Source organism: Marmota flaviventris, chromosome 15 (genome assembly GCF_047511675.1).
Source record: "Marmota flaviventris isolate mMarFla1 chromosome 15, mMarFla1.hap1, whole genome shotgun sequence".
Classification (NCBI taxonomy): Eukaryota; Metazoa; Chordata; class Mammalia; order Rodentia; family Sciuridae; genus Marmota; species Marmota flaviventris.
Genome location: NC_092512.1, coordinates 211,897 through 235,621, shown reverse-complemented (window position 1 = coordinate 235,621; position 23,725 = coordinate 211,897). Strand labels below are relative to the sequence as shown.

General features: G+C 49.2%; 1 protein-coding gene and 1 long non-coding RNA gene across 2 annotated transcripts; both read left to right on the top strand.

The window, feature by feature from the left end:
• The first annotated feature begins 6 nt into the window (after window positions 1-6).
• LOC139702055 (uncharacterized) lies at window positions 7-14,951 on the top strand. Its single transcript, XR_011704618.1, has 2 exons — window positions 7-971; window positions 14,646-14,951. It is a non-coding gene; the product is annotated as an uncharacterized lncRNA (long non-coding RNA).
• Window positions 14,952-19,986: 5,035 nt separating this feature from the next.
• Rpl8 (ribosomal protein L8) lies at window positions 19,987-22,271 on the top strand. The gene is made up of 6 exons (XM_027952067.2): window positions 19,987-20,088; window positions 20,274-20,421; window positions 20,498-20,639; window positions 20,871-21,089; window positions 21,735-21,850; window positions 22,076-22,271. The coding sequence occupies exons 2-6, from the start codon at window positions 20,284-20,286 to the stop codon at window positions 22,232-22,234; spliced, it is 774 nt and encodes a 257-aa protein (XP_027807868.1). The 5' UTR covers window positions 19,987-20,088; window positions 20,274-20,283; the 3' UTR covers window positions 22,235-22,271.
• Window positions 22,272-23,725: the final 1,454 nt, after the last annotated feature.

The following is a 23,725-nucleotide window of genomic DNA, read 5'->3' as shown; positions in this document are numbered from 1 at the left end:
TGGATGAAAACGATAGTGGGCGGGGCCAGACACAGGGCGGTGGGCAGGGCCAGGAGCCGGAGGGCGGGGCCAGGAGCCGAAGAGGGCGTGGCTGGACTCCGGGCGCGAGTGGAATCGGGGCGGGGCCGGGCATCTCCGCGCGCCCTGGATCGTGGGCTCCGGGGCTCCGGCCCCAATTTCTCGCAAGCTGAGCGCACCCGGGCGAGGAGTCGCCTCGACCGGGCGCACCTCCTGTGGTCAGTCTCGGCGCTGGTTCCCCACGCTGGCCCTGTCAGGGCGCAGTCGGTCAGCTTTTCATTAGCAGAAAACCCCGGTGGGCACGCCGGCGCCGCGCAGACGTCTCGGTTCAGGGTGAGGCCGTCGCCAGCTTGACAGGAGTAAAACATCAGGAATGAAGGGTCAGCATGGATCAGCAGAGAAACTTGTTTGGACTTGTTTGGACTTTGCAGTAACTCAGTGACTTTTTAGTGCTGGTCACAAGATGACCAGAGAGTGTGTCTATGTTAGATAAGTGGATGATGTAACCTTTTTGAGTGTGGATGATGTAACCTTCTAAGTTGTGGTCATAGGATGATAAAGTAGTCAGGCAGTATGCTTATGTTAGATAAGTTAGGTATGAACAACTTGTAAAGTATATAAGCGCGGGGGAAACTCCATGTAATTGCTCACAACTAACTCTCGTCGCCTGAGAGTAAGATCGTGCAGTTGTGTGCCAGCCACCTCGTGTATTGCTTTGTGTGGTGTGCGAATAAACCAGCATTTCAAAAGGCAATCGAGTTCGTGCTTGGTGTTCGTGTACGTCGCGGTCCGGGGTCCAGTGCAGATATCCGGAAGGGAACTCCTGGTAACCAGACAAGGCTGAGAAGCTGCTCGTGACACAGCTCCGGGGCGTGGGCAAGACCGCTTGGGGGCAACAGGAGCCTGTTTCTTGTTGAATGCCGCCGCAGCGTCAGGGAGCGCTGGAACACGTGGTAAGCCCCCCATAAGGAAGGCGGCGTCCCCCTTGCTCTCTCGGACCGAGCCGCCAGCTCAGGCCAGGGCGTCCTCTTGCTGAGCGGGGTCTCCCTGGCTTCACGCGAAACCCCGTCACTTGTGCTGTTGCGGGAGCGCTGAGATCCACTCTCTGCTGTCCTCTGGGTCGCCCGCACCCCCGCCACGGGTAGCTCCCAGTATCAGCCTTTCTTGGGATACTCAGGGAGTTTGAGGCACCGTCTGGCTGAACCTGCATGCCTCCCCATTCCAGGCAGTGGTGGACTCTGCTTGACCTTGGGCTGACTCCAGGCTCCCATCAGTGGATTAGGGCACTCAAACTCGCCTCACACCGACCAGTGCCCGGTCCAAATCCAGATCCCTCTGGACTCAGCCCCCTGCAGGGAGTCCCGGTAGGAGAATGTTCTAGTTCCTCTCCAAGCCCCAGGAAAGCAGTGTACTCCTGCCTTGAGCCTCCAGCAGCTCTCATGCCAGACAAGGAAGCACTGCCCCAGTGCCCTGATGCCTTCACAGAACCTTAGATCCAACCAGGCACATTGGCGTCTCTGGCCTACATGACAGAGCAAGTTTCATAATTCAGGGTCCTGAACTGATGGGGCTTGGCAACCCTGTACCCCAACCTGGCCTGCTCCTGTAAGCAGGGCACACCCAGGATAACACAAGGAGTGCGAGGGGGAGCTGACACATGGGTCTATAGAGAGCCTGACTTAGGATGTCCACAGGGTGGGCACCAGCCCAGTGTTCAGGTGATAGGGCACTGAGGCCCTGAAGGTTCTATTTGGAGGTGGGGAAGGGGGCTGCCTCTTACCTCTATATCCACTGCAGGACGCTCCAGGGCCTCCACACCGCTTTTTGCTGAGTCGTGGTTCTACTGAGCTATCAGAGACCCTTGCAGGGTTACATTGTTCTCTGGGCCAGCCCGGATCACTTTCCCTTGGATCCATCTGGGCTTGGGGTTTTAGGGCCCCTGGTTCTCCCTGAGTTCTTTTTGTTTCCTGAGTGACACAGAGTGCCTTGACTTAGGATTTGGCCAGCTGTTTTCCCTGTAGGTCTGAATCCAAGTCGGGACCTTGGATGTTCCTAGGCACCCATAAAGCTGCTTAAGTTGTTCCTCAAATATACTGGGAGATAACTCTGTTCCTAAACAGGTAGGAACTAGCCCCAGACTTGAACTAAATCCCTGAAGCCCTCTTCTAAACTCCATAGCCAGACCCCCTCCTTGCAGACAAACTTTGGTAGAACCTATCTGGTCTCTAGGAAGCTGGGCCCTGTAAGTTCCCCTAGTAAGTGCTGAAGAATTAGTACTGCCGCCTCTCGCCGAATTAGTACTTCTTAACTTGAAATCTCAACTGGGGATGGTTTAGGGCACTCCCTTGTGGGAATCCCCCTATATTGCCCTTGAGGTGTCTCCAGCCTTTGTTTCAGCAGGGTTCCAAGCTGTAAATGTTTCCAGAAACATCCTGACTAAAAAGCTATTTTCAAAGAGATGCTGTATCTCCAGGAGCACATTGGTATCCTGACAGACAAGCCAGAGCTATGCAACTTTAAACAGGCAAGGACAGATGGGGCACTCTAACAAGGCTAGTACTCTCCTGGACACACTCAAGTCTCACAGTGATTAAAATGTACTAGGGCTTTTTTTAAATCAGGTGTGATAAGACACACACAGAAATGGATGTAATGAAAGAATTTGGTTTATGGACACAAGTCCCTAGAAACAAGAAGCAGGGCATGCCACACAGGGCCAACTGGGAAGGATCAGGAGTGGTCAGGGCAGAAAGGAGATGGCAGAATATGGCCCAGGGCAGAAATTTACCCCTGGTTTCTGGTTGAAGGACAGATGGTACCCAGATATCTTGTTAGAAAAAACATTTTCTATGCACAGGCACCCATAGAGTTCTGTCCATGTGTTCTACCTTGCATGGTGGGAGCAAAACCATTGTAACAGACTCAACTGCTGAAAATCCAGCAGCTCAGAGGCTGAAGCAGGTGGATTGCAAGTTCAAACCAGCCTCAGCAAGAACAAGGCAGTAAGCAACTCAGTGAAACCCTGTCTCTAAATAAAATACAAAATAGGGCTGGGGATGTGGCTCAGTGGTTGAGTGCCCCTGAGTTAAATCCCTGCTACAAAAAAAAAAAAAAAAGCAAATAGTGACATTTTTCATGATTAATGAAAATAATTTTTTTAATATTTATTTTTTAGTTTTCGGTGGACACAACATCTTTGTCTGTATGTGGTGTTGAGGATCGAACCTGTGCTGCACGCATGCCAGGCGAGCGCGCTACTGCTTGAGCCACATCCCCAGCCCCTAATGAAAATAATTTCAAAAGTGCCTCCCTGTCCCCAGCACTATTGATAAAGTCAGATTCAACCCCTAGGAAACTGCAGACATGTGCCATGTGAAGTCAACTATTATCATGAAACATGGAAAAGATGTCTAAAAATAAGACAGCTGTTAAATAAATTATGTTTCACACTAAAGAGCAAAGGTACACAGGGATTGTTACCCAATGAGTAGATAAAAATTCTAAGAAGAATGTAACCCCAATTCTTCAAATAAGTGTCTGTACACACTAGCATTAGAAAGACACTGAAAACACACCAAAACATCAATAGTTGCTATCTCTGGAGGTGAGTGTTTTCATTTGGATGTGAGCTGTCCCCTGAAAGCTGACATGTGAGACAATGCAAGAGAGTTTGGAGGGAGAAATGATTGGGTTATAAGCCTAATCAGTGATTAACTGAAGTCACAGGGTATGGATGGAGGAGGCGGGAATTGGGACATGGCTTTAGTGTACATATTTGTATCTGGAGAGTGAGTCTCTCTGCTTCCTGGTCACATGATGTGAGCTGCTTCCCTCTGCCACACTCTCCTGCTATGATATTCAACCTCACCTTGAGCCCTGAAAAATGGAGCTGGCCTTCAATGGGCTAAGACCTCCGAAACCATGAGCTCTCAAATAAATTTTTCCTCCTCTGTAGTTGTTCTGGTCAGATCCTTTAGTTACAGCAGCGAAAAAGCTAACTAAAACAGTGGGATAAAGGAAAGTTTCATGTATTTATTCATTTATTTATTTTAGTACTGGGGATTGAACCTGGAGGCACTAGATCACTGAGTCACATCCCCAGTCCTTTTTATTTTTATTTTGAGAAAGGGTCTTGCTGAGGCTGGCCTTTAACTTTTGATCCTCCTGGCTCAGCCTCCCCAGTTGGTGGGATTATAGGTTGTGCCACCATACTTTTTTTTTTTTTTTAATGTAAAATTTGACATTTTCCAAATGTTCTACAATAACATTATGTTTGGAAAAACCATGTTAAGAGCTGTGGCTCAGTGGTAGCGCACTTAGCCTAGCATGTGTGAGGCACTGGGTTCGATTCGTAAAATAAAGGACTATCAACAACTAAAAATAAATAAATAAATAAACAAATAAATGAATAAAAGAAAAACCATGTTAATTTATAAATACGGGTTCTCAAGCCTTCAACTTGGTTCCAGGCTAGCAGTTCTTTCTTCTAGTGGTTTTCATAGGCCAAGACAGCCTATCAGAGTTCCTGGGGTTCCTGGGATGAGTGGGCTGGTGAGGAGGGCTCCCTAGGACTTCATATGCCAGTTGGCCCTCAGGAACTTCTTCCCTGAGATTTTAGGGCTTGTGGGCAGGCTTCTCCCCAGCCAGGTCCTTCTGCAGCCACATCCAGCTTGGCATTCCTGAGGCTGGCCTGGGGCTTCACTCCCTGGTTCAGGCTAGGGGAGCTAGCAGACCCTACCTCAAGTCTTGGCTCACTCTCCTGCCCCTTGAAGCAGGGTCACATCTTGGCCAATCTTAGATGAACAGCCGGAAAAACTCAAACCTATCATTTTTCTTTCTGATCAGAAGTTAATGTTTGGAAAATAAATGACTTTAAAAATAAATACTTCACCCACAATCCCCACTAGGTCTGTTGGGGATGGCTGGAGAGGCAGCCTTGCTCCACCAGCCTTCAGTCCCACAAGGTCCTGCAACTGTGCCTCACCCCCCAACCTATTCCCAAGCTGCTGAGGAGACCCTGGCCAAGTCCCTGCTGTCCTGGCGTTGTCAGCAGGGGTTCTGGGTGCTTACCCAGAGTGGGCCACCATACCGCTGGTAATGCTTGCTCAGTGTGTAGCTCCTGCGGAATGCCTCCGTGAAGGGCTTTCTCTTCCGTATGGATCTTCTGGTGTGGGGTAAGGTTGGACTTGCAGCCGAAGGCATTGCCACACTGCCCACGTGAAGGGCCGCTCGCTGGTGTGCACCGCAGGTGCAGGATGAGCAGTGAGTGGTGTCGGTAGGTGTAGGAGACCAACCTCACACGTGATTGAGTCATTCCCCGGCTGGGTGCTGAGGTGCTCAGTCACAGAAATGTAGCAGAGCTTTCCTCACCCTTCTTGGATTCGAGGGTTGGTGTCTGGTGCATGGGTGTGTCTTGCTACAGCCCCATGGGTGAAGCTATGCTCACTGTCCCTTTGTAATATAACCCCTTGCCCTGTTTAGGGTAGAATCTTCCATGGAAGTGTCTTGTGTGTGTCCCCTTCTCTTACTGTGCCCTTGGGTGTGGCCTACCGAGGTGTCAGTCAACCTGCTGACAGTGGACATCATGAAGATAGACTCAGCCCCCTGAAACCTGACCCCTTGCCTCATTTAAATAACTTCTCAGTAAAAGGGGTCAGTGTGTGCTATGGCTCTCTCTCTTCCTGCGTACACTTACGGTCAGAGGAGCCGTCACAGCGACCCCAAAGAAAAAAGTATTGTGTCTCTTGTGTGGTTATTTTGTGCAGCCAAGTTAGCCCAGCTCAACTGGAGTGACCCCTGAGCCTTTTAGTCAGAAACCTGACAGGTAGGGTCTTCAGCACTCAGCACACTTCAGCTTGGCCTCTGCGGGCGTGCAAGGTGCAGGCCACTTTGCCGGGCGCCCTCCTCCACGTTCAGCCAGTGGTGTTTTAGGAGTGAGGACCCACGGACAAAGTGTTAGGTGCAGGACAGGCTGAGTAAGTTGTCTGCAGGGCATGCCAAACAAAGTTAGCTGCAGGATGACCTGGCCACTCAAACCCTCTGTCTGGTTCTTTATCACCTGTTTGCTTCAAGCCCAAACGCCCAAGCCCCCTCTCAAGGCTGAGCGCTTCGCCCCCCTGCTCAAAGCTGAACACTCAACCCCCTGCTCAAGGCCGAGCACTTAACCCCCTTGTGTGCCAACAAGGCAGCTTGCAGACCCAGAGACCCCATTAGGTTTGGGCTATAAAAACTCCCTCCTGCCGGGCCCCTCTCTCTCCTCTCTTGCTCTGTCTCCTTTGCACGTGTGCTCGCTCTCTCTCTCTCTCTCTCTCTCTTTCTCTTCCTCTCTCTTCTCTGTTGCACTGCTGCAATAAAGATCTCTTGGTTGCTCTGAGTGTTGTGGTCACTTTTCTTTCACAAAGCACTGGCCACAGCTTGGGCACTCATAGGGCCACTCGCCCCTATGGATGTGGCGGTGCTCACTGAGGGTGAAGTGGCGGCAGAAGGCCTTCTTCCAGTGTGGAACTTCTGGTGCTACCGCACTGGAAGGACTGGTCCCTCTTGCACACACGGCAGTGGGCCTCCAGCTGCGCGCTCTGTAGAAGGACTTCCTGCACTCGCTGCACTGGAAACGCTTCTCCTCCATGTGGATCTGCTGGTGGCGCAGCAGGATGGAGCTCTGCTTGAAGGCCTTGCCACACTCGCGCTCCCTGCACTGGTACAGCCTCCCCCACCCCCCAGCAGCGAGCTGTATCTGAACACCTTGCCGCAGGCGCACCTGTAGCCTCCCTGCATCCTGGCAGGGCTCCTGGAAGGCCTGCCAACATGCACTTCCTGCAGGGACCCTGGGGAGGCCCACAGCAGGATGGATGTATCGGACCCATCCTCAGGCCTGCTACTCAGATCGGGGAGGCAGCTCCAAATCCAACTGGTCACTCCTGCCTGCTTGAAGAAGTCCCTCCTCAGAGGAGATGATAAGATTCCAGCCTTCATCTTCGAATCTGAAAAAATTAACAGAAAATGTGAGGCAGAGCTAACCTCCACTTACAAAAGGAACTTTTTTTTTTTCTTTTGGCACTGGTGATTGAACCCAGGGCTGCGTAACCACTGAACCATATCCCCAGCCTGCCTGCTTTCTTTCTTTCTTTCATTTGAGTATCTACATTTCTTAGGGTCTCTCTAAATTGCTTCAATCCTCCTACCTCAGCCTCCAAAGTTACTGGGATTATAGACATGAGCCACTACAACCTGCTTCCTGACCCTTTTTGACACAAGGTCTCACTATGTTGCTTAGGGTCTCACTAAATTGCTGAGACTCTTCTCAAACTTGTGATTCTCCTGTCTCAGCTCCTGAGTCTCTGGGATTATAGATGTGTGCTGTTAGGTTGGTGGTGGCGACTTAGTGGCAACTTAGAACAAAGCAGCCCACGTGGGAAAAGAACATCAATCAGATGCCAGCGGAAATGCCTATCAACAGCCAGATCTCCTGACTAATACCTGTCAATCAGCAGGACCCCCTGGCCAATCCTGGAGTTCAGCCAACTCCCCTGACCAACTCCAAAGGGTCAAGGGACCCTAAAAACACCTTTTCCTGTCCCAAGCCCTTCCCTTCCTGCTGTAAACCCCATAAAAGTCCAGTCCAGTCGAGCTTCCATGCGGTTTCTCCTCAGACCCTTCTCCTGTCCCCTCTGTGGGTCTGATTGAGTTCCACCCGGGAGTGATATCTCAATAAAGCCTCATTCAGCGGCCCTTTTAAATCTGCCTCCTTTGGTCGCTGCCCGCCTCGCCTGATCTGACATGTGCCATCATGCCTTACTGAAACTTATTAGTTTGAAGACAGAATCTCTGTATCAAAGATGCAGGGCCACCGCCAGCGACAAGTTGGAAGGAACAAGGAGGAGAGAGCGCACCCCCCCCCCCCCAGTTCCGAGGACTCTGCCTGCCGGCAGCAGCCTCCAGCCTTCAGGGCCTCAGGCTCTCCGCTGGAGCTATTGGGATAGCAGCTGAGGGCGGGTGAGCTACTGAGGGGCCTCTGGGGGCAGGAGGCACTGTGGGGAGACACTGTGAGGGCACCAGGCTGTGGGGGTCCTTAGGGTCCTCAGGGTCCTCTTGGTGGTCTGTGGGAATTGGGGCAGTGTTGCTATGGGCAAAGGTGCGACTTATGCAGTTGAGGGGAGAAATAAAGAATGTCCATGTGCTTCTGCCCTTTTCAATGCTTTATTCACTCAAATCGCGCAATACAATTTCACTCTATAGGTTCTTAATCAAGAAAATGACAATCCTTAATGCTGGGCACTGCAATAGACAATCAATTCACAACAAACAATTCTAGATTAATTAATTCACAGCAAACAATTCTAGATTAATTCTAAGCACTGCAAACACACCTAATCATGACAGGCTAATGACAGACATTCCCTCTGCATGCTAAATTCAAGTGTCAGTCAAAAGTCTCCAGCCTTAGGCTTTAAGTCCAGCAGATGTACACTCACTCAGACCGCAGTAATCAGGTCTGGAACCAAGGCAGGCTTCTCCTGGGGTGGAGCTGACGGCTGGCTGAGGAGAGGGGTGTAGGGAGAAGTTGTGGCTCTCACCAGGGTCAAGATGTGGCTGTAGATTAATCTGAGACTGGTAAGGAAAATGCAGAGGATCAGCAATGATGAAAAGTGTTGGAATGTCGGTCCAGGTCCTCATCAGGCTCTCAGTGAGGACATCAGTATCGGCTGGCTGAATGTCTGTTCATTTGCTCTATTATTTATGCCAAATTTATGCCCCCTTTCAGTTCTGCCACCGGATCTCTCTGTGGCATCATTAACCCCATCATTGACATCATTGGGGTTAAAACATCTGGTCTGGTGGTCCCCACCCTGATCTTTTCTCTTTCCCTCTTATCAGACGAGGACAGCCTGCCAGAGGCTTCACTCTGAGTTTATCAGGGTGGGGAGAAGTGACTTGTTGATGCCTGGGGGCCACACTGGTGAGAGTGCAGGTTTGAAACTGGAGTTTTTAAAATGGAGTTGCTTAGGCTCAGGCCTAAGGCCATCCTCACAGGTGGGCGGGCATGTGTCGAGGCCCCACTCAGGGGTGTTATTAGGTGTGTGTGTGTGTGTGTGTTTAGGTGTTAGGCACACCTGGAAAGCAAGCTTAGCCATTTCAGTAGTCAAGAGCAAGTTTAAGATAGGCTGGGAAATGCACTGTGTCCTGGGAGTAAAATGCTGCATGCTAATCATTATTCTTTACCACAAAAGGTGCGAGTAGGTACTGGTAAGAAACTGGGAATCAGTCATTGGCACCCGAGGTAACTTGGGCCAGAGCAAAGATGGGGTGGCAGCATCAGAATCAGCCCAGGTAGACAGGCAGGTTAGAATACGAAGGGTTAAGCGCAAAATTTATAAACTAGTAAAAGAAATTGTCCAGCAAGAAACACTCACCTAACAATACAGCCTCTAAATACTGAAAGTAACAACTGATAGAAGAGCAGAGATGACTATTATCTAACAGTTATGGCCAGAAATTTATTTTGGTACCAGGGATTGAACCCAGGGTGCTTAACCACTGAGCTATATCCCCAGCACTTTTATATTTTTTTAAATTTTGAGACAGAGTTCTGCTAAATTTATGAGGCTGGCCTTGAACTTGGGATCCTTCTGCCTGGACCTCCCCAGCCACAGGGATTACAGGCTTGCATTTATTGCTGGAAATGTTAACACTCTTCTCAGAAACAGATCAAGCAGACAAAAATCAAGTTAAAACACAGATTTGAACCACATGGTGTGTGTGCAGATAGATACTGATTTACACCCCAAAAACAAAAGGCAGGGACTACACTTTGCTTACCCAGCACTGAAACCCTGGACTTGCAGTCATGCTGATCAATAGCCTTTACCATTGGACTACACCTGAAGCCCTGAACCACACCTTTTTTAAGACAAAGAGTACATTAAAAGTAGTTAAAATTTCACCCAAAACATAAGCCTGATGTAAAACAAGAAATTTAGAAATGGTTGGTTTATGTAAATCTGGTATGTTTGAAAATTAAATAGCATCCTGTGGGGAGCCACATTGAGTTACCATGCCTTCCAGTCCTGATGCACCATGGGGATCTCAAAGATCACTGTAGTCTGGCATGGTAGTGCCATGACTCGTGACTCAGTCCCCCCCCACACCCCAACTCAGATAGCAAGGCCAGTCTTCTGAGTTGGCATACCCCTGAGGTTGAGACACACTCACCTATTATTTTGTAATTCTACTCCTCTGCCCTATTTGGGGTAGAATGTTCCATGGAACGCCCTTTGTGTGTCCCCTTCTCTTGGCCTTCCTAGATGTCAATCTGCTGACAGCAGACATTAGGAAGTTAGATTCAACCCCCTTGTCGCGAAGGGGCAAAATTGCGACATATGCAGTTGAGGGGAGAAATAAAGAATGTCCATGCGCTTCTGCCCCTTTCAATGCTTTTTTCACTCAAATCACTCCATACAATTTCACTCTGTAGGTTCTTAATCAAGAAAATGACAATCCTTAATGCTGGGCACTGCAATAGACATAATCAATTCACAGCAAACAATTCTAGATTAAGAAACACATTTAATCATGACAATGACAGACATTCCTTCTGCATACTAAGGTCTTAAGTCTTAGGCTTTGAGTCCAGCAGATGCACATTCAGACAACCAAGGCAGGCTTTTCCTGGTGTAGAGTGGACAGCCGGTTGAGGAGAGGGTCATAGGGAGGAGTTGCGGCACTCACCAAGGTCCAGACAGGTGGTAGAGTTTGAGAGTGGTGAGAATCGTACAGAGGATCAAGAATGATGACAAGTGATGGGATGTCAGGTCCTCATCAGGCTCTCCAGGTGAGAGGGTTAGGGTTAGGGTTAGGGCATCCTTGTTTCGGGTGGCTGAATCCCGTTCATCAGCTCTATTATTTATACTAAATTTTGGGGCTTTTGACCCCCCTTTCAATCCTTATCAGCTACCATGGATTTCTCAGTGACATCATTTACCCTGGGGTCAGAAACATCTGGTCTGGTGTCTCCCCCATGATCTTCTCACCTTTCCCTCTTATCAGCCTGCCAGGGGCTTCACTTTCTTTTATCAGGGTGAGGGGAAGTAACTTGTTTGAGGCCACCCTGGAGGGATCTGTGGATGTGCCTGGTGAAACTGCAGGTCTTTTAAAATGAAGTTTTTTAAAAAGTGGAGTTGCTTAGGCTCAGGCCTAAGGCCATCCTAACGCCCCTGAAACCTGACCCCTTGCTTCATTTGAATGGCTTCTCCTCCATAAAAGGGTTCAGCATGTGCATGCTTTCTCTCTCTTTCTGGAAACCCTTAGGTCAGAGGAGCTGTCACAGGACCCAAAGAAAAAGGTATCTCTGTCTTTTGTGTGATTATTTCATGCAGCCTAGTTCATCTGGAGTGACCCTGAGTGTTTTAGTCGTGAGAAACGTGACAGCATTCTATCAAATAATTCTTGGGATTGTTACCAGCATGGTGGGAACAAGACTCTATATTGGTGGTGGTGATAGGGGTTCTGCTGGAGCCAGAGGAGGCAGGGCTAGCTAAGAATGAACAGAGGTGCTCAGCTTTTATATCATCCCTGGGGTCAGCAGAGTCCAGTCTCTTGATGTAACCACAGATAGAGATGGTTTAGTTGCACCTGAGCTCTTCATCAGCTTCTTCATGCCCCACATGACTGCTTACTATCCTCAGTCTCCACTTAGGGGTGTGCACTTTAGAGTGCTCATAAGGTAACAGTAACTGCAAGTCTTTAGTGACTCTTCTCTGTGTGTGGTTGCCCACCACCATCCGGAGCTGCTCCTTACTGTTTGGGAAAATGCCTGATATTATTTTTCATAACAGGGCATATTACTGCCCTCAGTGGGTTTGATTTTACTAACCTTGTCCTCTCTGATTTTTTTTTTTTTTTTTTTTTGGTCATCTCTGTTGACCATATAACCTCAGACGACTTTTGATTTAACTTCTGGTCTCCTGCTGTGTTGTCTTAATTACATAGCCTTGAAGAATTGTGTGTGTATGTGTGCTGGGTGTGAGAATAGACAGTGTGATAATCCATTTTCAGGATATAGTTATTTAGCTTTAATTGGGATGTAAAGATCCAATTGTAGCTATTTTTAACTATAACACTTCCTTTTGGGCTGGGGTTGTGGCTTAGAGGTAGATTGCTCACCTAGCATGTGTGAGGGCACTGGGTTTGATCCTCAACTCTGCATAAAAATAAACATATTGTATCCACCTATAATTTAAAAAAAAAAAAACTTCCCTCTGCTTGCCTCAATTTTAAAATTAGCTGATCATGTAGATTGTAACCTGGAGCTCCTTCTATTTAAGCAAGGGGGGAGAGCTGTCAGGGATAGAAACAGGCAGACTGCCCTTCTAAGTGTGCTTGCTATCCAGGTTCAGAAGCTCGCCCTTCTGGCAAAAGTAAAGGTTCTTTGCCCACCCACTTACATGTTTGATTTCTTTTGGTGTGGGGAGCCACTCTGAGTGATTCATGCCTTCCATTCTGGAGTGGAAAGGCTTTGACCGTAACTACATCTCTCAGTGACCTGAACATTGTCCCAGTCCAGGAAGTTTGAGGGCACATCTTCAGAAGTAAGCGTGTCTCCCATGGCCCCTTGGGTTAAATTACACTCACCTGTCCTTTGTAACCCTGCCCCTTCTGATCTTTTTTGAATGGAACTTTCTAAGAATAAGGGTCCCCCCAATAAAAGCCCACTTCCAAACTCTCTCTCTCTCTCTCTCTCTCTCTCTCTCTCTCTCTTCAACCTCTCTTGACTTTCTTTTGCTCTCCCATTTGGGGAGCCTGAGGCAGAGAATGAAGAAGCTGTCCTGAAGCTTGTTTAAAGGTGAAGTGTGTCTGTGTTTTTTTGGTGTCCCTGGAAATTCACACGAGCAACGTTAAGTTCAGCTGCTTGCGCGGGTTGGGGGCAACACTTTAACGCCTCAGTATTTCTAATATGTGGATTGAACCTCAGGGTACAGGCCTGTAATCCTAGAGACTCAGGAGGCTGAGGCAGAGAATTGCAAGTTAAAAGCTGGGCTCAGCAACTAAGGGAGGCCCTGTCTCAAAAAAATAAAAAGGGCTAGGGATGTGGCTCAGTGGTTCAGCATCCGTGTTCAATTCCCAGTACAAAAAATCAAAACAACCAGTACTGCAGGTAGCTTCACATGAAGCACAGCAGGATAAATTTTCACAGATCAACAAATAGATTCTTAGGAAGTGTTCCTGCTGCTGCCTCTGGTCACTAAGGTATCTATGGAGAAGGGCCACAGTGGAACTTCTAAGATCTCTGGTGATACATGCCCCCCAGCACTTCCTGAGGATTTGAAAACCAGGCCTCATGCATGCTAGACAACTGCTCTACCACTGAGCTACCTCTCTAGTCCTTTTTATTTTTCATCTTAAGACAAGTGCTCACTAAGTTTCCCAGGCTGGCCTTGAACTTGCAATTGACTTGTCTCAACCTCCTGAGTAGCTGGGATTACTAGCATATATCACTGTACCTAGAAATCCTGGTGATTTGTGTAGACACACTTCTATGTGTTTCATGTGTATTTTTTCATTTAATACTTAAAATATCCTATGGAAAAAATACTGTTGTCCCCATATTAAAGTGAGGGAGCATAAAATTCCTATTATTTCACAAGGTTGCACCTTTATTGTGTTGCAGAATTGGATTCAACCCAGGACACATTCTTTAACCACTCAACTGGAAAGTGAAACCATTATGTTGAGCAGGGGAGGGAAGAAGAATCAAATAAATGAGTGTGCTGAAGAGCTTCATATCCCACACAGCACTCTGCAGAAGATTTTGTTTTCAAATCTTCTGAACTGTGACCTGACCCAGGAGGAGGTCTGAGACTCATAGAAGGGAGCAGTGATCTGCTACTGATGTTGGTCAACTCTGATGACATTCCGATCAGCCTTTACCTTTGAACTGGATGTTTAGATGCCTCTAGTCCTCTCAGACTAATAATGGGTGGGATGTCTAGTTGGGATCCACCTTCTTGGCATCCTGAACAAAGAATTGAGCAAGACACAGAGAAGTAACAGGTGGAGCATAGATTTACTGAAAATAAAAGTGAAAGTATCAATACGTAGAAGACAGTCACTCAAGGCCCTACATCTGGTGGAGTGTTGTCTTATGTGCAGCGCTATACCTCCTTCCCCTCTCCCTACTAAAGACCTTGCTTCATTTGTTCCCATTGGTTACTTTATTTTCAGCTAATTAGAATACAAACCGGTGGTGGGACTTACCACAGGCTTTAACCCTTCAGTAGCAGGAGTTGTCAAAATAAGGGAACTTATCCTAAGCAAGGAACTGATGACTCATCTCCTGGTCTTGTATTTCAGTCAGCATTTTTCTTGTATCCTGTCTCCCCGATCTAGATGCCCCTGAACTCCTGCCTCAAGACTCCTTGGATTGAGGAACAAGTTGGGAGGGCAGAAGTGTTCTGTGGACGGGGTCCAGCAGGGGGAGCTTGTGGTCACATGATACTGTAACAGTTGTCCACTTAATGCTTTGAATATAACCCTTGCCACTAGATCACTGGGACTTATTTTTAAAATGGACATGTTTCTTTCTCTTCCTCTCTCCTTGCTCCTCCCTAATCTCTCCCCCTCTCTAATTTCAGGGAAACAGGATTAACTTTCTTCCCCATCCCGGGCAGATTTATCTGTCCCTGTGTACACACCCTACCACAGGAATGAGGTAATCCAGACTTTGGGATGGTACCAGAGGACCTCAGAAATGAGTATCACCCAACTTAACAAGTGAATTACAACTCCAACAGAGAGCACATGGAATGTGGCCTTTGAATCATCTCTTTAAAAGCTCTCTGTTCCTGCTGATGGCAGAATCACAGCCTGTGGGACAGGAGTCCACCGTGTTTCTCTTTTGCTAACAGAATAATAAACTTTCTTTTTCCTTTTTCTCAAAACTATGTTCTTGTTATTGGATTGGCACGGGTGACAAGGACTGAGTTTCAGCAACAATATGTCCTAACAGCCACAACCATCCTGGAGGAGGAACAATGGCTTCTTTCAGGGGTGCCCACACAATTTTGTGAACTTAGATGTTCACAAAATTTTTTTTTAAATATTTATTTTTTTAGGTGTAGATGGACACAACGCCTTTATTTATTTTTATTTTTTTAAAGAGAGAATTTTTTAATATTTATTTTTTATTTTATTTTTTAAAGAATGAGAGAGAGAGAGAGAGAGAGAGAATTTTAATATTTAGTTTTTAGTTTTCGGCGGACACAACATCCTTGTTTGTATGTGGTGCTGAGGATCTAACTCGGGCCGCACACATGCCAGGCGAGCGTGCTACCACTTGAGCCACATCCCCAGCCCCACAAATTTTGTTTTCATCAATCCTGTTATTCTTTCATTATGAAAGGATGCATTTAACCAAACAAAACTGTCCTCCTTCAGTTCTTCACTCATGCATGTGACATCCTGGAGGACGTTCAGCCATAGCTTATGACAGGTTGAAATGATATACGTGGGATTAGGATTGTGGCTCAGTGGTAGAGCACTTGCCTCCCATGTGTGAGGCATTGGGTTCAATCCTCAGCACCACATAAAAAGTATATAATTCGGGCTGGGGATGTGGCTCAAGCGGTAACGTGCTTGCCTGGCATGCATGCAGCCCTGGGTTTGATCCTCAGCACTATGTACAAATAAAGATGTTGTGTCCGCCGAAAACTAAAAAATAAATATTAAAAAAATTCTCTCTCTCTCTCTAAAAAAAAAAAGTAAATAAATCAAATAAAGGTATTGTCTACAAAAAAAAAAGATATATAAGGGGCTGTGGTCTTGGAGATTCAGGGCTCATTAACCTACTGGGTTTCACATAGTTTACCTTAACTCCTCAGGAAAATTTTAATAGACACCTTCACGCTATTCCCAACACCTGCATCCCCTAGTCCCTCAAACCACTCCACCTGCTCCTGTTGACATTTCCCCTTACTCATGCATAGGAAGTGGGAGCTCTTAGGGAAAATCCCTCTCCTGGTACCCCGACCTGGAGTACCTCCCTTTCCTACTCCCACCAGGTGCCTGCAGGATGGGGACAGTGCCTTCTGCTTCCTGTACCCTTCTGCTAGTCTGGATGTCAAATGTTGCCCAAGGCCCATGTTAAAGGTTTGGTCCCAAGGACAGTATTATTGGGAGATGGTGGAACCTTAAGGAAGTGGGGCCTAGCAAGAGGTTCTTAGGTCATTGGGGGTAAGCTGTCAAAAGGGACCCTGGGACTCTGACCCCTTCTTTGTTCTTTTCTTTCCTGGCTAAGGAGGTGACAGTGACACCTGTAGTCACAGCTACTCAACAGGGCTGAGGCAAGAGGACCAAGAAGTTGAGCACAGGATCCAAGGCCAGCCCAGGCAACATCATCTCAAAAAGTAAATAAACTAATAAAGATAAGTTTTAAAAAGTTTAAAAAAGGAAAACAGGATGGATGAGACCCCAATATGTTAAATCTAGGCACCGAAGACCTTGGACAGGCCCATGTCCTTAGTATACAGAAAGGGCAGACAAGTGTCCCAGGTGATAAGCACAGTTCTTGTCACCCTGTGTCACCCCAATGTGGCCCCATGCATCCTTTGTCCTGAGGATGTAGATAAAAGCAGCAGCTGCTCTGCAGGTGGATGGGGAAGCCACTGCTGCCAGCCAGATTCACCTGCCCAAGTCTGACTTGAAGCCAGTACCATACTCCTCAGAACCCCACAGCAGGACCACCAAGCCTCTCAGATTCAGGACACGCAGATCACAATGGCAGGCATGGGTTTATTACGAGGGACAGGAAAAGGGAAAAGGGGATACTCTGAAGGGAGACAGTGGGTACTTTCAGACAGAAGGATGGCACATCCTTGTGCCCTTTAATTTTATTGGGGGTTCCAGAGAAGTTTCCAGAGTCTGCCCAGGACTACCTTTTGACTGACAACAGGATGACATCAGACTTTCAAGTCTCCACTGCTATGACAACTCTAGGTTACTTTGGCCCATGCTGACTGGTTCTAATTGGAATCCGTTCTTACAAATTTTATGGTTAGTAGGGGCTTATCCTTATCGTCTGAGTTCTGGGATCTCATCCGTGTAAATTTAACAGATGAGATTACCAGGGTAACTGTGTTCTTCTTATTTGGGTCTGCATTTCTCCTGCACATAAGAACCTGCTTGCTGAGGAATATAATATATCCTGTTAATTTAAGCCAGGCAGGGCTGCAGGTAAATTGCTTTTAACAAGAAAGCATGAGGGCTGGGGATGTGGCTCAAGCGGTAACGTGCTTGCCTGGCATGCATGCGGCCCGGGTTCGATCCTCAGCACCACATACAAACAAAGATGTGTGTCCGCCGAAAACTAAGAAATAAATATTAAAAAAAAAAAGAAAGAAAGAAGAAGAAGAAAGCATGAGCTGGGCATGGTGGCACACACCTGTAATCCCAGCAGCTCAGGAGGCTGAAGCAGGAGGATCGGGAGTTCAAAGCCAGCCTCAGCAAAAGTGAGGCGCTAAGCAACTCACTCACACCCTGTCTCTAAATAAAATACAAAATAGGGCTGGGGATGTGGCTCAGTAGTCAAGTGCCCCCAAGTTCAACCCCTGGCACTCCCCAAAAATAAAGGAGGAAAAAAAAGCATGTGGGTCAGCACAGGTACAGTGGGCCCAGAGACAGTGAGAAGTTAAGTTACAGCATGGGAACTGCATGGACACCTCAAGGAGAGAATGGTGTGGTGCTCAGAGGGTTAGCGGTTTTAAGGAATTTGAATCCCTCTGTTTTTGTCTTAATTTCCTGTCCTTTTAATTGTTTCACTACCCTTTGAATAGTTCTCAGCAAGTTTTCTTTGTAAGGGTCCTGATGTTTTCATTCACAGAGTGATTGGGGGTTGTGACATAGTTTAGGTGATAAGGGAGGGCCTAGGCCATCTGGCAGGCTATGATCTGATGTTGAGTTATGCTCAGGGGATTAATTATGGCTGAGGAAGGTTTTGACACAGCAGCCCCCATCTTCTAGGTGCTCGCCTGTCAAATAAGGCTCCCTGTCAAATAAGGCCCTCACGGTTTTCAGTCTCCTTTCATTGTCCTTTCCTTGCTTAGCCATTCAAGGCTGACCCAACATTACCACCCAGCACCCATCGGTGCATGTTGACTCATCCTATCTTTCTTCCCTCCTTGCAGTGTGTGTTCATCAGTGGGATGAGACAATGTGGATGTAGCTTAGTGGCAGAGACTTGCGTATCATACATGAAATCCCCCATACTGCAAAAACAAAACAAAACAAAACAAAAAAAAACCAAACCCATTGTATGAAGGGTCTCAGGCACTTTGTTGTTGTTTTTCCTTCAGAAACAAGTAAGTATTTACTGTTAGCTATGCCAAGATGTGGTCAGTTACAGGAGGGAGCTGAATGGGACTTGAGATGCTTGTCTGCCAAGACTATCCCAAGTCCTGGGATCAGGAAAGAAATTCCACCTGATAAGGAATGGCAAAGATCACTAAAACTGTCAGATTAACACTGGGTGAGCTGGGAGAGCTGGAGACAGGATAACCAAAGGAAACAGGGCAGTAGATAACAAAGGAGTAGGGATGAAATGATACTCAACAATTACATGATAAGGAGACTTGGATTTCTCACAAGAAGACAGACTTTTAAAAAGAAATCAGAATGTGTTGTTTATCAGAAACAGATTAAAAAAAAAAATAAAGAAAGGCTAAAATTGGGGCCCAGTCAACTGATCAGAGGGGCCACCAGCTGATTTAGGCTGCTTACCTTGCCCTTGTAGCCACAAGGCCCCATTCAGTTGCAGGGACCCAGCAGTGGCTACAGGCTGAAAAGCAGGCAAGGAGTCTGAAGCCTCGAAGCAAAGGAACTGGAGACCAAGCAGACCAAAGCTGCAGCTCGGCTGAGGGAGGAGTAAAGGCCAAGGGAGCTGAGGTACTGGACTCATGGCAGCTGCTGGCTGAGGTAGAGTCCCAGGAGATGGCCATCCACCAGACCTACTTTTCAGCAGAAGCCTTTGGCTACCCCATCCCTGTCAGAAATGCCCTGGGCCTGCTTTGGTCTGTGGCCTCCTTCACCCCTGTCAACCCCAGCTCAGCTGTCTCTTTGGAGGGTCTCTTGCACAGGTCTCTAGACTCCCCTAACTTCAGCAGGTGGCCACATGGCACTCCTCCCTCAGCCATTCTCGTGCCTCCATTCCACCCCAGTCCTGATTACAACCCTGTCCCACACACCGGGACTGCTGCCCTGGCCTCCCCATCATGGCTTCCTCTGCAGACACTACTCATTCGTGGGGGGAGGGGCTACTTGAGGACTCCCCTCTCACCACAGCTTGCACCCTACTGGATACCCCTCTGCTGTACCCTGCCTCGTTTCTCTCTCCTTCTGGTCCACCTTCCCTTCCCCACTCTCCCCACCCCGTGCCACTCTGCCCCCTCCACACCCTGGGACTCCTGCCCACAGCCTGATCCTCATCTCCGGCGGGGCTTGGAGTACATTCTGTCCCCGAGGCCCGCGGCTCGCGTCGACGCCCACAGCCGCCCTCTAGCTCCCTCCAGGCAGGGCCAGGGTCCCCCGGCTCCTCTCCCGTTGCCTCAAGGATCCGGCTGGGCCCAAGTCCCCGCGGCCAGCAGCGCCCGTGCTAGCGGGCGGCGGGCATTCGCTACCGGCTGGTCAAACCCCGTTTTCTCGGTCCCCAAGCACCAGGTCCCCAAGGCAGAGCATTCACTACTCGGCGACCCGGCGCCCTGCATCAGCGGGAGCCCTCTTCGGTCGGGCGCAGAGCGCCTGCCCCGCGGCTTGTCGTTACGTGTGGCCCTAGACAAACTCCTCCACGTCTCCTAGAGCCCACTCAGTGCCAAGCGCGACCTCCACCCCGCCCCCAGACTCCGGCGCTGGCCAGGCCGCAGCCCACTCCCCTGTGCGCTTGCGCGGAGGCTCAGCGGCGGCGCGCTAGGGCGACTACACATCCCGGCGTGCTCTGCGCCCGGAAGAGGGCACTGCTCTGGCCCCGCCCCGGAAGATAAGGCGACTCGCGGGTGCCGCATTTCCTCTTTTGGCCGCGCTCCGTAGCAGGTAGGTCTGTCTGAGGTGCTGAGGGCTTGGGACCATCCGCCGCCATCCTCCGCGTTGGGGCCCGCCGTGGTACCTGGGAGACTGTTCTGAGAAGGCGCAGGCGCGCGCGACCAGGGATGAGAACACGGGAGGCTGGGATGGGGCGGGACGCGGGGCCAGCGCCTGCTGACCTGATTCCCCCCTAGACCAGCCGTCATGGGCCGAGTGATCCGTGGACAGAGAAAGGGTGCCGGCTCCGTGTTCCGCGCGCACGTGAAACACCGCAAGGGCGCCGCACGTTTGCGCGCAGTGGACTTCGCAGAGCGACACGGCTACATCAAAGGCATCGTGAAGGTGGGGGCGTCTGCCCGGTGGGTGGGGGAGACGGGGCGTCTGCCGAGACCCGCGCTCACCTCACCTCGGCACGCAGGACATTATCCACGACCCGGGCCGCGGCGCGCCCCTCGCCAAGGTCGTCTTTCGGGATCCATACCGGTTTAAAAAGCGGACCGAGCTGTTTATCGCCGCCGAGGGCATCCACACAGGCCAGTTCGTGTACTGCGGAAAGAAGGGTGAGCCCAGCGGCGGGAAGGAAAGTTGGGGCGGAGGGGAGGTGGGGGCTACCTCTGGATCGCCCGCGCCACAAGCCTCCCGCGAGGCCCGCCTGGATACGGTATTCCACGGGGTGTCTGGAAAGGTGGGAGCCCAGATGTTGAAGGTGCTCTACGCTTTGGGCGTTTCCAAGAAGCCGGGCTTTGCATTGTCTCTGGCTGTACTGACCCTGGTTCCGCTTCTCCTGGCAGCCCAGCTCAATATTGGCAATGTTCTCCCTGTGGGAACCATGCCTGAGGGTACGATTGTGTGTTGCCTGGAGGAGAAGCCTGGGGACCGGGGCAAGCTGGCCCGAGCCTCCGGTAACTATGCCACGGTCATCTCTCACAATCCTGAGACCAAGAAGACTCGTGTGAAGCTGCCCTCTGGCTCCAAAAAGGTCATTTCCTCGGCCAACAGAGCTGTTGTCGGTGAGTGCCTGGCAGCGGTTGAATGCAGAAGTGGGTGCTCAGGCTGTGAGCTGCCTATGAACTGCCACCTGTTAGCCTTGGGCTTAAGTTTGAGTATGAAATGATTGGAATCTTCATTGCTGTAAAGAGCAGGATGGTGGTACCTACTTCCCTACAGGTTTGGAGCAGATTGAGATTGAACCAGATGGTTCTCTACCTTTGTGTGTGTGTATGAATGAGGCTTCCTGATTTCTGATATTACATCATTTAGTTAATTCACTTGTTTCTTCAGAGAAAACAGGATCATATACGAGGATTTCCTTAAAGGCATCTACTATTGAGAGGGAGAGAAAGGATTTGGTTCCCAGGTTCTTTGTTTGGCAGAGCTCTGGTGCAGTGCACTTGGTCAGTTAGTTGCCTTGGGGGAATTCAGAGGTTGGGTGACCTACCTTGTGTTTCAGATACAGTGAAGTGGGAGTGCTCTCTTAGGAACTCGAATCTGGTTCACTAGGGTGGAGGCTGGTGGGCTCAGTGTGGTGGCTGTAAAAGTATGGTGGCTCTTGAGTGATGCATATGACAGTACTGAGTGGTTTGCATTGGGAAGGGTTCACTGTCAAGGACCCAGTGGTGAGGAGGTTCTCTGAGGATTCTGGTCTCTCCCAACAGGTGTGGTGGCTGGAGGTGGCCGAATTGACAAACCTATCTTGAAAGCTGGTCGTGCCTACCACAAGTATAAGGCAAAGAGGAACTGCTGGCCTCGTGTACGGGGTGTGGCCATGAATGTAAGTAGCCCAGCAATCAGTTTGTAGGGTATTCAAGGTGCATAACCATGCAGGTGGGTTAGCAAATCCCTTCTAGAGGTGTTTCCTAACTCCTGTGGCAGGGGAATGAATCTTCAGTGGGGGAAGCACTGAGTGGTAGGTTGTAGCCACAGCATTCTTGATCTTGCCCCAACCCTTCTGCAGTGGGGTCACTACTACTCTTACACCATTTCCCTCTACCTGCAGCCTGTGGAACATCCCTTCGGAGGAGGTAACCACCAGCATATTGGCAAACCCTCCACCATCCGCCGAGATGCTCCTGCTGGCCGCAAAGTGGGTCTCATTGCTGCCCGCAGGACTGGGCGACTCCGTGGAACCAAGACCGTGCAGGAAAAAGAGAACTAGGCCTGATGGGCTCAATAAAGTTTGTCCTTTTGCTGTTGGGCTGTGTGCATGTGATTTCAGAGGGAGGGGTCCCTGCCATGGATCCCCTTGATACAGTGAAGAGGAAGAAACTTTTACCTATGAGACCACTAGTGAGAGACATGGGAGCTTCATGGCTGGAGAGGAGGTACAGGTGTCCGGGGCCAGGAGTTTGATCCGAAAGGAGGGAATCAAGATCATGACATTCTAGGGTGGGTGACTCAGTAGTCAGCCTGTGGTGCTAAGACTCCATTTTACAAAGGAGGAAACAGGTTAGAACCAAATTCTGAACCTAGTGCTGTGGACCTTACCCTCAGTGTCTTGATGGACTTATAGTAGGTGTGCATACTAGGTTCACCGCTGGTTTTCCCAGTTCCTGGAAGCAGCCCTGTTCTCTAGAATTCAGCAACATGTTCTCCTTCAAATGGTGGTACATTCCTGTTCTCTGAATGTTCTTGTGAAGCTTTTCCTTGTGGGTTCCAACCCAATGGCTCCCTTACCAGAGTTGACGTGGATCTGAGTTGGTCTAACCATCCTTGTGCAGGTTAACAAGAGCAGGCATCCCCCTGCACAAGTAGGATGGGTGGGGAGTGGTCATTGGAAGAGTGCAGGGTTATAAATTTCTTTACCTCTTGGCCGGACCTCCTGCCCTCCAGTTGACCAACTGAGCTACAACCCCAGCCTGGGGCTGGTGTTCTTGATCCCAGGTTTATATGTGACAAAACTGCTGACCCTTTTTTGAGCCGTGATGGGTGTTTGAAGTGTTTCCCAATCTACTTGAGAGCCTGTCCAACTGCCTAGAACCCTAGACTGGACACAAGGAGTTGGCTTGTGGCCCTAACTGCTCTGGTGCAAAGACGGGGAAAAGACCCCAAACTTGCATATATTAATTGTAGATAAAGCCTGATGTTTTCCCTCTGTTAAGGAGAAGGTGCTCCTAAGGAGCCACAGGTTGTAAGCAGCTAACCTAGTTTTTACCAAAACAAATGACCTTCCCATTTGCCCATGCAACAGTGACATGCTGAACAGCGCCAAGTGGGAGCTAGTTGATCCTTTTATGCTGAACCTACTTGTGCAGGACTGGACTGGGTGGAGGAGTCCTACCTCCAAATTCCCTAGATGGTAACTCCATCCCAGCACAGTCTTTGAAGGGTTATGGCTGTAAGCAGGGTCCTTAAATGACAAGACCTTACTGTGCCTGCCAGATGGCTCCTTGTTCCTGTGGTCCGCATCCATTTCTAATGTGATCCTCACCTATCCTGGGCCACCTAGGCAATACCCTGGCAGTTTGGGGATCTGGTCCTGAAACTCATTCACCATGGGGATCCTAGGGTTCTGGCTCACAGAGAGGTGTTCACTGAAGGACTGGGGCGCAGGGGAGGTTAGGGGTATCTTGAAGAGTGACAGAAAGCACGCAGTTTATGATTGAGCGTAAGCTGCTGCGGCTTTTCTGCTCCCTCCCGGGCAAAGTGG